The following is a 16,486-nucleotide window of genomic DNA, read 5'->3' as shown; positions in this document are numbered from 1 at the left end:
AAGACCAGCTAGCCAGCGTGCATGTGCATGCCAGAACCCGGAAGAGCAATGGGCGATGGCTGGCGTGCCCAGAGAGATGGCTCTGCATGGCACTTCTGGCACGCGTGCCATAGGTTTGCCATCATGGTTATAGATTGTCTGCCAGGTTCACCGTCTTGTTCCTTTTCTAATTTTTAAAGTTAGTCTTGTTGCTGTTGTGTATTAGTTCTTATTATATCATTCTAACTTATTTAGTATGCAGAACCTGCCCAGATTTGCTACGAGTTGTATGGCATAAAATCAAACAATAACTAAACACGATCCCACATTAATTTCAGTATTCAACTAAATTGCATCTACAAGTTTATTTCTTCTTTATAAAATGTCACTTCCTTAGTTAAAACATTTGACACACACACACACACACACACACATATAGATTCATTCACATAAAATGTGTAATAGAAAATCCTCTGGATTAGTATGCAGAGATCCTTCGGTGTCTATCATCGCTTATTGTTTCAGAGTTTGCCTCACATGTAAAGCAAAAGCAGGTTTTATTTATTTGTTCTGAAAATATTATTGCACCAACCATGAAACCATTATTTTATGAACCAATAAAAATACAGTAGAAGAAGGTACAACTACTAAAAATTAATAATTACTCTGAAAACTGTAGTTATGACTCCTGACATTCAGAGATGACTAACCCATGACAAAATTAATGACGTTGTAGTAGCTTAAAAGAGCTACGAAGAGCTGTGAAGTTAACATTGCAATGGAAAATATTTCTGTTGAAGTATCAAATGTCAATATGCATGTGGAACCTTGATCACTATTTTAGTCACTGAAATTAGATTTGAATGCCAGCGGCTAATATAATCATAGTTCTTCACCCCACAGCAGAATACAGCCATTATGCAAAACTCTGAAATGAGGGTTATTTTTAGTCAACAAAAGAGTATCTCTTTACAAGGCTATAAAATGTTTTGAAATTCTGGATTACTTAACAATTAGATATTTCCTGATCCTGAAAACCAGGTCATATGAAGTGAATTTCATAATGAATAATGATATAGAAGGCTCGGTGTGGTTCTGTTTTAGCCTTGTGTCTCTTGAGAGATGATCGACATGTTGCCTTATTTGAGGATAAATTGCCTCTGAGAAATATTGCTCTTGGACTAAGAATGACTCAGTGCCTTGCTTTGACATTCTTGAATAGATTTGCCCAAAGTATAAAAGTTCATTTGGTCATGCACTTTCTTTTCTGAATCCATATTAAGTATGTCTCTAGACTCTCACATAACATAACTGACACAAGTAGATCTGAGATATGCCTTGAAGAAGACAAAGTGAGAAAACTGAACCTTCAGTTTAGGTACATTCTGGCTGGTTCTTGGGGCAAGACGTGACATCTGAATCATGGCAGGGAAGACATTTTGTTAATACAAGTTGTAAACGGAGAAAACATTGCCTACCCCTTCAATTTTCTGTTCCCAAGTAAAGAGTGTCTGAAGATGGATCGTGGCATTTGTCACAGCAATATAAACTATATAAGGAAAAAAGAAGTACAACTTTTTAAAGAAAACAAATAAGCACAGACCCAGCTATATAAATATATGCCCTTTTACAACATCACATTTCCCCCCGAATTGTGTTCTTCTATTATGGTAATCCAATGTAGCTTGTCTATGAAATAATATACCTAGGAACTTTGCAGTGGCTCATCTATAATATTCTGGTCTATGAAACTAATAAAGAATGATACTAAGAATATACTAATTCATATGCTGCAAAATACAGCAAATAAATAAATAAATAAATACCATGGAGCATGTAATTTCTGTGCATGAAAAAGATTGGGACCAGAGGAACAACAACCATAGTATTCATCTAAATCTTTAATTATAGCAAATTCTTACATTTTGTATTCTCTCTGAGTAGGGTCTGTGTGACACAGTAGTGGAATTTAGAATGAGCAGACTAGAAAGACTGGTGCTGCCAGACCTAGGTGGATTTCATGCAGGGGTGGGCTTCAAAATTTTAGCAAGGGGTTCTCTGCCTGGTTGCTGGGTGGGCATGCACCATGGCAAGGGGTGTTTTTGCCCTCCCCGGGCGGAGATTTTGGTCGAGCCTCCAGGAGGGCGAAAACGGCCTCCCCAGGCTCTGGAGGCCCTCTGGAGGCGGGAAACGGCCCCGTTTCTGGCCTTCCCAAACTTCCGGTAGGCCCGTTTTTCACCCTCCCCGAGGCTCTGTGCATACCCTGCACTTACTTGCATCCAAAATGAGCTGTGTGGGGACTCCTGGGAGGGGCTGGGTGGGCTGGGCAGGGCGGGGCGGGGCCAGCCAGGAGTGGGATTGGGGGGTTCTCTGAACTGCACAGAATCTTAGTTAGAGGTTCTCCCGAACCCCTGAGAACCCCCAGCAGCCCACCCCTGATTTCATGCAGGGTCACAAAAGATGATCACGTGACCCTGGGACAGGCAATATTCATGAATATGAGACAGTTGCCAGGCATCTGAATTTTGATCATGTGACCACGGAGATGCTGTATAATGGTCATAAAGGTGAATGGTCATAAGTCACCTTTTTCAATTCCTTTGTAACTTCGAACAATCACTCAACGAACTGTTGTAAATTAAAGACTACCTGTAATCCTCAAGTAAGAGAAATACTGCAAGGCATTAAAACAAAATGAAGTATTGTTGGTATGATACTCAGGGTTTGTTTGTTTTTTTCTTGTGACCTTTAATCCAGAAGGGTCCATACTTTTCATCATGCTGGTTAAATGTGTGATGCCTCGAGTCCAGGAACACAAAACACAGCACTTTGCCACTTAGGAATCTCTGCTCCTTTTAATATTAAAAGGTTGTATAATGTATTAGTGGAAATAGATTCGGAAACAGAGTTAGTCAAGGATTGTATGAAAAATGGGCACAAAATATAGGTGAACCAATAATGTTGGATACATGGGAAAAGATATGGGTCAGAAATGTAAGATTCACACAAGCTCAAAACTTAAGAGAGAACTTTTACAAAATGTTTTATAGATGGCATTTAGACCCCAAAAAATTAGCCTGCATGTATCCAAATTTACAACCTTTTTTACAAAAAGTATTGGTGATGTGAGTGTGAAGATGCTACATATTTTCATATATGGTGGACATGTAAAAAAATTAAGGCTTTTTGGATAAAAATATGGTGGATTATTCAAAATATTTTAAGGAAAAAAGTCAAATTTACACCACAGTTCTTTTTGTTGGGAATAGTCACGGATTGTACTGTAATAGAGACTAAGTTGGTTTTGAATTTAATAACAGCTGCCAGATTACTGGTGGCACAGTACTGGAAGAAGGAAGATCCACCTACCATTGAGGAATGGACTTTAAAAGTTGTGCATCTGGCAGAGATGGCAAAAATTTCATCATATCTTTAAAGATCATTCAAATGAAAGATACATATCAGAATGGAGAAGATGGATTGACTATATGCAAAAAAAGTATCCGAACAAGAAGATTCATATAGCTTATGAAAGAAATATTTTTAAGTAGTTTATGTTTATAGTTTTTGAGTTATAAGGAGTTAAAGATTTAGGGAGAATATGAATGCAATAATTTGTTAGCATATTTTAGCTTTATGTTTGTGAATGCTATACCCTGTGCCTGTTCTGGGAAGTCTAGGGAGGGGGTGGGGTGGGGAGGAGGGGAGGAGGAAAGGGTGGTGGTGGGGGGAGAAAATGTTTGTATTTCTTATAAAACTTTTCAATTAAAAAAAAAAGGAATCTCTGCTCCAGGGCTCTTAAAAGAGAAAAGCTGTTCTTGTTTTGCAGCAACTCTATGCCGCTCAGTTGGCCAGCATGCAGGTATCGCCTGGCACCAAGATGCCTTCCACGCCTCAGCCACCAAATACGACAGGGACGCTCTCACCAACTGGGATGAAAAACGAAAAGAGAGGGACCAGTCCTGTAACTCAAATTAAGGTATTGATTTAGTTTGTTCTCCTGAATATTCCAGCTGCATGCAGAGACCTCTTGATTCACTGTCCTTTAGCATTGCTTCATTTGACATAAGGATACTGTACATAAGGATGAATCTATATTATTACAGAGCTGTGGGGGCGCAGTGGTTAGAATGCAGTAGTGCAGACTAATTCTGCCGACTGCCAGCAGTTTGATTCTCACCGCCTCAAGGTTGACTCAGCCTTCCATCCTTCTGAGGTTGGTAAAATGAGGACCCAGATTGTTGGGGGCAATATGCTGACTTTGTAAACTGCTTAGAGAAGCTGTAAAGCACTGGGAAGTCTAAGTGCTATTGCTATTATACAGAAAGAGGCCATCTGGATGAAACAAGGACACATTTTCCTCATTTTTAAAGGAACCGCTACTGTTGATATTACTGAAAGATGTGTTTGTCCTGACAGAATATATAAAAAAATAATTTTATTAACAAGAACATCTCTTTATACTTTAATTTCACTAAACTATTGACTGGTCACTGCATGTTATCATTATTGTTGTTCAAGTTCTTCCTTTTTGCCCATAATACATTCAGGATGCTAACAGTAATCTTCATAATCTATCATGCCTGAGAGCTGCGCTAGTTATCAGTTAGCTTCCAGGTGCAATTTAAGGTGCTGCTTATTGCTTATAACGTTTATTATAGGTGCTGCCTTAATCAATGGGATCTGGAGTGTGCCTCTTCCAGTTGATCTCACTAGCTGGATCTGGAATGTGCCTCTTCCAGTTGATCTCACTAGCTGGACTGAAATAAAGACACATGGTCCCTTAAATAGCTCAGCCCTATACCATGAAGGTCTTTATAGGTGATAACCAACAGCTTGAACTGAATCCATGCAGTTCTCAAAATAGCAGAGATACATGAACATATTATGATACGCCTATCACTTCATGCATCATGCATTCTGGACCAGCTATAGCTTCTAATGCAGCTTCATGTAGAGCACATTACAGTAGTCTCATTATGAGGTGACCCAAGGCATGAATGAAGGGCGTCCTGGTCATGGAAGGAAAGCTACTATTACACCAAAAGTACCTGTACAAAGATCTTCTTGGCCCTAGCTACTACCTGCTTTCTAAACAGTAGTTGTGAATCAGAAGGACCTCCAGTTTGGATGTCAATCTCATATGGGAAAGTGTAATACTATGAAGGATAAAAATCCCCCATTAAAAGGTCAGTTTGGTCTAATGGTTAAGGCTCCAAGGTAGAAAGCAAGAGACTGTGAGTTTAAGTCCCATCTTAGCCAGGAAAGCCAGCTGGGTGACCTTAGGCCAGTCACTGTTCTTCAGCCCAATTCACCTCACAATTGTTGTTGTAGGGAAAATAGGAGGAAGGAGGTGTGTTGGATACGCTTGCTATTTTGAGTTATTTGTACAAATAATAAAAGTGGGGAAATAGAAAAATTAAAATAAATAAAATAAAATAATAAAGTAAAGTAAAGTAAAGTAAAGTAAAAATAAATTAATAATAATAATAATAATAATAATAATAATAAAATAAAATAAAATAAAATAAAATAAAATAAAATAAAATAAAATAAAATAAAATAAAAATAGAATGCACCCAGAACTGGGCTGGGTGGCAGGGAAGGGACAAACAAAGCTGTTTGGTTTTTACAACAATTCTAATTTTTTTTAAAAAAAATAGAACCTAAATAACTGTAATTTTATTTGTTTTGGGAGCTAAGCTTCATTTACACTATGTTACTTACAACAATTATTATAGATCTTATATATTTTATTCCTATTTACTGAGTTTGTGAGCTGTTACAGAATTGGTATTCTGTAACAGTATATAACCCCAGTACATACATACAGTACATACTTAGGCTCTAAATATTTTAAATCATTATAACCTTGTTCAAACAATTTAGAAAGGTAGGTCTTGTTTCCTTTCCTGAAAAAAGAAAGAATACAAAAGCAGCTCTTGGACAAGTCCATGGATACAACTTGATACAAAGAAGGGGAAAGCTCTCCCCCATGTTCCTGCTGATCTCAAAAAAAGAGCTCATCCTTCTCTAGAGATTGCTGTTTGGACAACTTTATATCAAGAGAATCAGTCCTTCAGATAGTTAGACCAGTAACTCAGGGAAGAGATATATTTGACAAATCAGGTTTCCCCAAATCTTCTAATGGACTGCAGAAAGTCAATGATGTCACTGGCAGGACTGGGCTGTATTGAAGTTTGGGACCTTTCTTCTCCCAATTTTGGAGGAGTTTAAGGATTGGAATAGTAATCATTGGTCCTATCTCCTTCCTTAAATCCTCCCAGAAATACCCGAAAGTTCACTGCCTTGTTTACAAAAATCATAGAGGCAGAATATAAATTATGGTAAATAAAGTTGCAGTAAATCAAGATCGGAGGTTCTTTTTATGGTTGGGGTGGAGTGGTTTGCCTTCTTGATGTTATGCATTGCTATTGTCACCATTAAATCCCAGATAAAAAGATTACAATGGCAATTGCTGGTCTTTTGAGAAACTGTTGAGGGATTATAAAGGGGAATTGGGGAGTCCTCAATCAGAATCCCTTCCTGTCTTTAATTTAAAAAAAAAAACTCTAGAAGAAAAGATTTAAACACAATGCAATAAATAACTTTTGTTTTATTTGACTAACTAAGGAAAAGTTCTTCATTTCATTCAATATGTACTATAGTTGTGCAAAGACCTTGGATGTCTTCTAGACAAAACACCTGCACGAGCAGGAGACACTATATCAGTGATGGCGAACCTTTTTGTGCCAGGAGGGCGGGAAGTTGCATATGCGCCCCACCCCTAAGCATGCGTGTGTGATCCACCCCTTCCCCCCACTCCTGGCATGTGATGGCCCATTTTTCTCTCTCCCCAAGCTCCAGAGCCTTTCTAGGAAGTTGGCAAACAGGCCATTTCCTGCCTCCAGAGAGCCTTTGGGGGGGGAAGGCTGTTTTTGCCCTCCCCATGCTCCTAGAAAGGCTCTGGAGGCTGGGGAGATAGAAAAGAACGGGCCTTCCCCACCAACACCCCAGGCTTTCCAGAAGCAGGAAAAGCCTGTTTCCCTACTTCCAATGGGCCCAGAAGGCCCAAAAATCAGCTGGTCCACGCGCACATGCGCTCCAGATCTGAGCTCACATGCCCTCCAATATGGCTACGTGTGCCACAGGTTCGCCATCACAGCCCTATATCATTCTCAACACATGGCTGTCCAATCTCTCAATCATTCATTATATGATTTAGCCTCTATACTCTTTATCATCTTCGTTGCTTTTGCCTGAACACTGTCTAGATTCTCAGTATCTTTTTTGTATCATGGTGTGTATTCCAAGTGATGCCTTACTAGTGCAGTATACAGTGGTACCATCACTTCTTGTGAACTTGATGCTATTCCTCTGTTGATGCAGTTTAGGACTACATTGGCTTTTTTGGCAGCTGCAGCACATTGGTGATCGATTAGGACACCTAGATATCTCTCACATACTACTGTTAAGGCAGGTGCTACCTATTCTTGTTTTTTTGTTTCTATATCCAGAACTTTGATGCCAAAATCATCCATAGCTATTCCCAGAATGATACTATTTCTGGGAAGCAACATTTTATTTGGAGACGTGGAGAGATCAATAGAATGAACAAATGTTGTGGTCTTGAATTTCCAGAATTTGATCAATCCTTCACTTCCTATTGTGATTGTAAATTGGTTGAGTCCATCCACTGCTACACCTCTTATGTAGCCTTCATGAGATTTTTCTTCACCATAATGTCCTCTGTGAATACCAGACTGCATATTGTATTTATCCACCTGCCCTGTTGAAAGTCCAATTACCGCAAAGTTTCCACAAGAAGTAATGTCTACTGCTGTTGCATATATACCAAGAGATTTATTTTTGCTTATGTCTTTTGGTTTCAGTTTATGGATTCACATTGAAGATTTCTGATAATTCCAAGTAGTACAAGTTACATATCCTTGATGGCAAGCAATGATACATCCCAGTCATTTTGACGGGCCACCTCTGTTGCAAATGTTGTAATGTGGGTAGTGCCATTGTGTCATTACGAAGTCCTTTCTTTTTTGATTTTTTCTTACTTATCAAACCACGTCCTAAACTTTTATTGAATCTTTCGTGCACTGTGGAAAGTGATTGTAAAGTACCATCTTGACTAGCACTAAGAATCTTCTACACGTTTTGCCCATGATGTTGGATTTTTGTTGGAGGTGCACTATATCCCATTCGATATCTTAGCAGTCTACCGCTTCCTCCAGGGAAGTGAACATTATCCAGGGAAGTATATTCTGTACCTATCCATTTGATTTTCCTGCCTAAGTCCAGGACCTTACTTTTCTCACCACTGATTTGCATCTTCTTCAAGGACCCAGTGTTCAAGTCTGTCAAGATCCTTCTGAATTTTGAGTCTGTCTTCCAAAGTGCTAGCCCCAGCTTGTTGTTTGCAATTTGGATGAATTCTCCTTCTATCCTCTCATCTAGATCATTTATGAAGATGTTGAAGAGCACTGAGACCAAGACAGAATCTTGAACTACCCCACTGCATACCTCCCTTTATATAGATGAGGTTGAGGTTCACTGGGTGCAGTTGGTCAGCCATCTGGTGGTGGTACTGTCTATCCCACATTGTCGTATCTTATCAAGAAGTAGGCTGTGGTCTGTTTTGGTCTACTTTGTCAAATGACTTACTGAAGTCTAAATATACTATATTTGAACTTTTAACTTTGTTCTGCCTCCTGTACTTCTTTTATTATTCGCATCTAGGGGGATTCTTCTGGACATGCTCATGCTCACGATGGAGAATTTGGAAGCATAATATTTTTTGATATTAATACAATTAGCTGATTACCCCCAATCTTCAGGTTTGAGTTGTCCATTTCCTTTGCATCAGCATCATAGGTTTTTACTATTTGCTTGATAAATGACATAAGAAAAATAGAGAGATTTGTGAATAGGTTTAAGTGAGTGATTTTGGAAAAGGTCTGGTAGATGCAGCCTGAGGCATAAGTTATGTTTTCTGTTATGATATTTTGCTTACACTGTATATTATACGCCAGTGGTCAGAAGTGGGGCAGGTAGGAGAAAAGCTTTAGGCTGTTTTCAGAAACTGCTGAAAAATTATAAAAACCATCAGTTCTACTGTACATTACAGTATTTAGTTTTGTTGAAGAGGGCTATAATCCTACTATTTTTACCTGGAAATTAGTTTCATTAAACCCAATTTGCATTTGAACAGGTATATTCTTGTTGCACTCTGCAAATACTAATTCATCCTCATTTTACATATATTGAAAAAAAGTGCTTACATTGTTGGTTTTGTAAGGGTATGTGTGTGTGCTTGTGTAAAAAAAATTATTCTTGTATTATTTGCGTGGAAAGGTTATTGTTTAATCTTCTATAAGGTGACTACAATCTTATTTATGTTTAGCTGCAGTAAACTGGGCAAGACCCATTCTGAATAGATATGCAGAGAATAGATTTGTTCAAGTAATTCCCTTGTTTAATTCTGCATAGACATGGAGGGAGTTAGACCCTTGCTTATTTCTGAGGGCAGACTTATTTGAAAGTCTGATTTGGTTGATCTTCCCAAAGACCCATTTAGAGCCTGACAAACAAGCTACATAGTGAGTCTATTTGTTGGACAAAAGATATTGCTTGTACTGTATGAGACCTGTCTCTGAAATAGCTATGTACCTGTATTGAATTCTGAAATGTTATCATTTAGTTTTGTATATGTCTTCATTGTTCATGTGAAATGTGCTGTCTGATTTGAGTGAGAATGAACAAAGAGTAAGCCGAAAAGTAAGCAGTAAAGGTCTGGTCTTAGAGAATTAAACTATTTGTGATACACAAGCTGCCCTAGATATCTCAAAGGAGAAGTCAAAGCCACTTCCCTTATATTGTCAGGAAACAAAATGTTTCAAATCAGTCCTGTATATTAGGAATTTATGTGTATAAATGAATGCCCTTAGCTCTGTGCCAACATACATAACTACAAACATAAGAGGAGTATTTCTATTTCAAATAGTAAAACAAAGTATTGTTTCATGAGGCAAGATAGCCTGTATTTTCAATTCAATCAGAATAGAACTGGAAGGGACTTTGGAGGTCTTCTAGTCCAACCCCCTGCTCAAGCAGGAGACCGTATACAATTTGAGAGTACTAGCTGTCCAGTCTCTTCTTAAAAACTTCCAGTGTTGAAGTACTCCCAACTTCTGAAGACAAGCTGTTCCACTGATAAATTGTTCTCACTGTTAGGAAGTGTCTCCTTAATTCCAGGTTTCTTCTTTCCTTGATTAATTTCCATCCATTGTTTCTTGTCTTACCTTCTGGTACTTTGGAAAATAAGTTGACCACCTCTTCTTTATGGCAGCCCCTCAAATACTGGGATACTGCTATCATGTCACCCCTAGTCCTTTTTTTCCTCTAGACTAGCCATACCCAGTTCCTGCAACCATTCTTCATATGTTTTAGTCTCCAGGCCTTTAAGCATCCTAGTTGCTCTTCTCTGCACTTTTTCCAAAGTCTCAACATCTTTTTCATAATGTGGTGACCAAAACTGGTTGCAATATTCCAGACCTGGTCTTACTAAGGCTTTATAAGGCAGTACTAATACTTCACATGTTTTTGATTCAATGCCTCTGTTTATACAACCAAAGATTGTATTAGCCTTTTTGACTGCTGCTGCACACTGCTGGCTCATATTTAAGTGATCATCCACTAGGACTCCAATGTCCCTCTCACAGTTACTGCTTTTGAGCCAGATTTTGTACCTTTGGTTTTTCCTGCCTAGGTGTAAAACCTTACTTTTCTCCACATTAAAAGCAAGGTATAATACCTATAAAGCTACTGTTTAAAAGAGATGAAAATATTTGCATACAACTGACACATTTCGGGTGGAGCATGATTAGCAAAATCTAGTAAGCATGTTCTATGTTCCTGCCTGAATACTTTATGGGAATTGATTTGACTAGGTGAAATAACTGGGCCAGTCTCCCCGCAGTGTCAGTTATAAGGATGGCATTGGCATAAAAGTTTTGCCACATTATTTTTCATCCAATATGACTGGTTGATAAAATACTATATATTTTACTACCACAAACACTGAAGGGTATAATTCCTATATAATAATAAAACTAAGCTATCATGAAAGTGCAGTGTTATAAAAATGGCTTAGTTTTGAATTGCCCTATTCAATAAATTTCCTGCTGTAAGCTGTGCTGTGTGCAATTTTGACAGCAAGAAGAATGCCAGTGATAAGATAATGGAGAGTATTATTGTATTCTTTCATATATTTCTCAGCTTTGAAGTCTTCAGTTCTGCCTGCTAAAATATAGATGATGCACCTTTCTATCCAGCATATCTCAGCTTTGGGCATACTTTAAATGAAAGAGCCAGGTTGCCAGGCTCTTTTCATTTTAATTACAGAAACTCAGTATTCTGCTATCCCAAAAATGCTGCGCCTGGCTGATTGCTAACAAGTTCAGTAGAGGGTACAAGCTCTCTGAAGAACAGCAAAAGATAGTATTGTAAAGAGGAACACTAGATCAAAAGAACAAGTTCTTTCCATTCTTGCGTTTCCAGAAGTAGTAGCACAGATTTTTTGATAGATGTTCTTCAAACTAATTTTGTCTCATTTCTTAATTATTTATTTATTGGATTTAAATCTGCCCTTTAAAAAGCAACAAGAATATAAATTATAGGTAAGTGACAATGAAACCAAAATAAAGATAAAATCCTAAATGTTCAGTAAAATAAAATAAATGAACAATTAAGTCTAATGGTTAAAAGCTTGGAAGAAGACATGTACTTTTAGCACCTCCAAAATATTGGGGTTTTAAGGGCCAAATCCATTTCCTTAGGGCAGTGGTCCCCAACCCCCGGTCCGCGGACCGGTGCCGGGCCGCGGAGTACCTGGCACCGGGCCGCGCAGCGGCCGGGGGACATGAACGCTGCAGCGCAAAGGCTCCTGGGCCGTGCGCAATGGGCCGTGCGCAAAAGCTCCTGGGCCGTGCCCCCACCCCTGCGCGCGCTCAGCGGGCCGCGGCGATAAAAAGGTTGGGGACCACTGCCTTAGGGAGTACATTCTTCATCTGGGAATCACACAGGAAAAGAAACTTTTAAGCATACCAGATAGATATACTGTAATTCTAGCAGTGGACATACCTGGTTCATCGAAGAGACCAGGAAGGTTTCTTATAATATGTGATCCTATACATAAAAGAATACTGAGGTGGCCTTAAAAAGGAATTCAGTAACCTTTATGTAAACATCAGTTTAGCCAGGATAGTTAGAAGGGAAGGGAAGAAAAAACTTAAGGTTGGCCAGCTTCGATACCCTTTAGTATAAGAGGGGAAAGAGAGAATCTCTCTCAGATTTTCAAGATTGTTATTTTATTCTATGGCAATAAAGTAACATTCCTGATATCTCTTTCCTGAACTTGCATACTTCAAAAGGCTGACACATAGTCAAGACTTAGTGTTGAAAGTCAGGACCAATATTTTGTGTGGTCCGGTGGGCAACTGTGAGTTAATTATGTCTTTCCATATAGGATTGATATCATTCTTATAGTTGTTCTAGACTGGCTGTCACATTTTGCATCAATGACAATTTCTGGGTGCTTTTCAAGAATGCTCCCACATACAGTACTTTGCAATGATGAAGGTGGTTGACACCCAAAGTATAGGTAATTAATATTAATTATGGCTAACTCAAGAAGAGTCACAGCTGGAAAAGAGTTCCTTGACACAACCACCATTTATAAATTCAAGGACAGTTTGGGAACATTCATAAGCTGCAAAGCTGTTCTTTCTGGGGAAAAACAAAGCTACCCTGAGCAAACTTTATCTCAACTCAAAGATCAATATATTTTTTTTAATCAACGCACCCTCAATCTTTCTGGGTTTATTTTCAGTTTGCTTTTCTGCCACCTGGCTCATTACTGAGGTTGGACAATATTGTACCGATTACTTTCCTGGATTAGAAGATAAGAAGATTAGAAAAATGGAGGGTCATTGGCCTATTGATAGCATCCAGTTCAAAAACTCTTACCCAGAGGTTACAGAAACTGAGCAACTTTCTGTCATAATTTGAAAATCATGAATCTGAATAAGTCAATATGAAATTAAGATTGTTTTATTTTTCCGTGTATAAGGTATGTGTATATGCATACCTTGTAAAATCTATTTAATGGCAATCATATATCTACTTATACACTAGAGTACAGTATATGATACAAAAATAATGCAAATTTTAAGTGAAACTTCAGAAATATTAATGTGAATTTTGGGAATATGGCATGTTTTCTTTTTCATGGACAGATACAGGCGGACAGACAGATTATAAAAACACTCCACTCATACATTATAATTAAGGTGGCATATATCAATTAAAATAATTTTAAAACAATAAAATAAAAAATAAATACAAAGCAGACCACTAATAAATCACAGTAAACACATAAACACGACCTAGCTTTGCTTCAGGTTTTAGTACAGTAGCATGTTGAACCTCTTCTGGACTCTCTTCCCTGCTTTTGACCTAATACATTAAAGTTCGTGCAAACATTCAGGATTAAAAGCAACTGATCAAGGAAGTTTAAATAAGCAGCACTGAAGAACTATTAAACCGAACTGTTCATCCCTTCTTGTTTCTTTTTTTGTTGTTATATATCATCAAATCATTGTCAACTCTGAATGACCACATAGACAGACCTTTACTGTGATGTTCTGTGTCTTCTGCTGTTGGTAGACTAAAGATACAAACATTTCATCATTGGTTTGGGTTCGTGCCAGTAAATATGCTATTACAACAATATTAAGCACATTGCTATCCTGCTAGACTTTTTGAAAGAAATGAAGAAAATAACATTCTATTGAAATTATATTTATTTATTAGATTTATGTGCCACCCATCACATCTAGAAAAGTCTTAATTTGAAAAATCTTTCATAAAACAGAGTGGGAAGAGAATCATAGCTGCAGTTTATGGAAATAAAACTAAAACAATTAAGTCATCCAATGCTCTTCTTTTAATTTTTTTACCCTAACACTGCCCCTCATTCATGTGCATATTAATAACATACACGCCATATTGTAGTTTAAGAAGTTTTCAGCAGACACAGTTAAAACACTGCAACATTGCTGGTTAGATTTAAAAAAAAAAATCATTCTTTGTGAATGCCCTGGGTTAATTTAGATCTCAGAAAACACATTAGGAAATTAAACAGTAATGCAAGCTAATTCAGATTTTAATTTGTCAAAAAGAACGCTCTAGCCACATAGTTAATGTAAACAGAGGCACAGCACAGAAGAATTAATGAGGTTTCCCTTTCATTGAATCTTCAAGGAGTGTAGATAATTAGCTTCTTTTGTTATTATTGCAGGAAAATGCAGCATTGTCTGGAAGGTGTAAAATAGCTGTGGCTTCCTAAGTGATAATGTGCTTCATTTGTCTTCTTCTAATAATTATTTACATTAAACTCTTCTAGGATGATGCTGCACAGCCACTGAATCTCTCTGCTAGACCCAAGACAGCAGAACCTGTCAAATCCCCGACGTCGCCAACGCAGAGCCTCTTCCCTACGTGTAAAACCAGCCCTGTGAATGTGGGCAATAAAAGTGGAATCCCCAGTCCTATTGGCGCGACTCTGGGAAGAGGATCTTCTCTAGGTACTCAAAAAAGGAACAAATATGGGTCATTTCAAATAGGGATGAGGAGTCTTTGGTCTTCTATGGGCCTATTTTTGTATAATTTTTTTTGCAAAAGTATATTCGAGGTTTCTTAACATTTACAAGGTGTTTGACACTTATTGCATGGAAACTTTGTCATTTTTATTAGGCCTTTGATTTTTATTTTATCTCAATAGATTTACATGGGAATCTATGAGGGAAAGTAGTCCTTTCAATATACCTTAAAGGGTAAATTAAAGGTAAATTTAAAAAAAAAACATAATTTTTTTGAGTCATGCTCAGCCAGACCACTGGAACGGGTGGCTCAGTGGTGGGTTGCTACCGATTTCCCCCAGATCGGGAAACCGGTAACAGTGGTGGCAGGAGGCTCTGCCTACCCGCCCGGATGTCTCTGTGCATGCACAGAAGCTTCTGCACATGCGCAGAAGCGTCACACGCGTGCATTCACGAGCGAACCAGTAGTGACGGGATTTGAACCCTACTACTGGGGCGGCTATATTAAATATAATAAATAGTCATTACAGCCCCTTCACATCTGAGGCTGAAAATGTGTTTCAGATTGGGCATGGCCATCTTTAAAGGGGTCCTATTAAATCTATCGGGTCCTCCTTAAAGCTCCATCTTTTCCTGGGTTCATGGGGTAGCTACTTGTTCCCTGAGACGTTGGCAGCATTGGCTTTCCAAATAGTTCCTTAATTCAAAGGCAAATTTTTTTAGACACATACAGATTCTCTACGGAAGGGCCAAGAGGTGTAGCTTGCATTGTCACATATGAGCTTAAAATATCAATTTATTGGCACAGATATTTTATCTATTTACTATTTAAATTTATGTGCCCATCTGCCCAAAGGAGGCTTTGGGCAGCACACAGTAATAAATAAGTCAGCCGATATAAAACAGATAAAAATCTAATAAGTAGCATTAAAAGTAAAAATGTCATGGAACAACTCTGTGGAGATTGGTTTGTGACTGACTTCTTTTAGAATATTTTCCCAGTCCAAATGCTAACCAGTTCCAATCTTGGTAGACAAACAAGATCAGGTCAAGTAAATAATAAAGATACTACTGAAAGTGTAAACTCTCTACTCTAAAAAAATAAATCAAGGTGAGCAGTGAAAAATTGGAACTAAAATTAAATATAAAGATGATCAAACTAATGACAATAGGCACAACAACCAAATTTAGAATTAACAATGTAAAACAGTAAAGGAACAACTGTTAGATACACTGCAGACTATATGCAGAATAGCAGCATAATGGCTATGGGAAAAATATTCAGATGCCCTCTTACGCCTATATCTACAAAGATCAGAATAGTGCAGGCAATGATATTCCCTAGGACACTCAATGGAAGTGAACATTGGACTTTGAAGAAGTGGGTCTGAAAGAGTATTGACAGTTTTGAATGTTGGTGTTGGGGAAAACTCCTGAGAATACTATGGATAGCCAAGAAAGCAAAAACAAACAAACAAAAAAGAATCAATGAACAAATCTCCAGAGTTTCACTTACGGCACAAATGACCACTCTCAAATTATCCTACTTCAGACCTATTATGTGAAGACCTATAGAGCGGCAGTCCCCAAACTTTACAGCTTGGTGGTCGAGCTGTGGGGGGGAAAGGGGAACTGGGCCACATGAGCAATAGGCTGGCACGTGCATGTGTGCGCAGCTCCACTTGCAATGTGCTGGTGGACACATGCATGTGTGCAGCTCAACTTGGGTAAATTGAGCTGTGCATGCATGTGGCTCCAAATAGGCCATGGCCCAGTAGTGGTCCATGGCCCAGGGGTTGGGGACCCCTGGTCTAGAGAGCTCTCTAGAGATGGCT

At 38.3% G+C, this 16,486-nt stretch overlaps 1 protein-coding gene across 27 annotated transcripts in view; it reads left to right on the top strand.

Moving 5' to 3' along the window:
* The window catches only part of SOX6 (SRY-box transcription factor 6), a 492,935-nt gene that overhangs the window by 425,748 nt on the left and 50,701 nt on the right, over window positions 1-16,486 (top strand). For all 27 annotated transcript variants that reach the window (XM_087879414.1, XM_087879426.1, XM_060687705.2 and 24 more), the window contains 2 exons: window positions 3,809-3,958; window positions 14,456-14,636. In XM_087879414.1, coding sequence (XP_087735540.1) covers window positions 3,809-3,958; window positions 14,456-14,636 — 331 coding nt within the window. The remainder of the gene's footprint in view (window positions 1-3,808; window positions 3,959-14,455; window positions 14,637-16,486) is intronic.

This window comes from Pantherophis guttatus, chromosome 1 (assembly GCF_059756535.1).
Source record: "Pantherophis guttatus breed Tessera chromosome 1, ASM5975653v1, whole genome shotgun sequence".
In the NCBI taxonomy this organism is placed as follows: Eukaryota; Metazoa; Chordata; class Lepidosauria; order Squamata; family Colubridae; genus Pantherophis; species Pantherophis guttatus.
The sequence above is the reverse complement of the archived record's forward strand: the minus strand, read 5'-3'. Positions and strand labels throughout refer to the sequence as shown.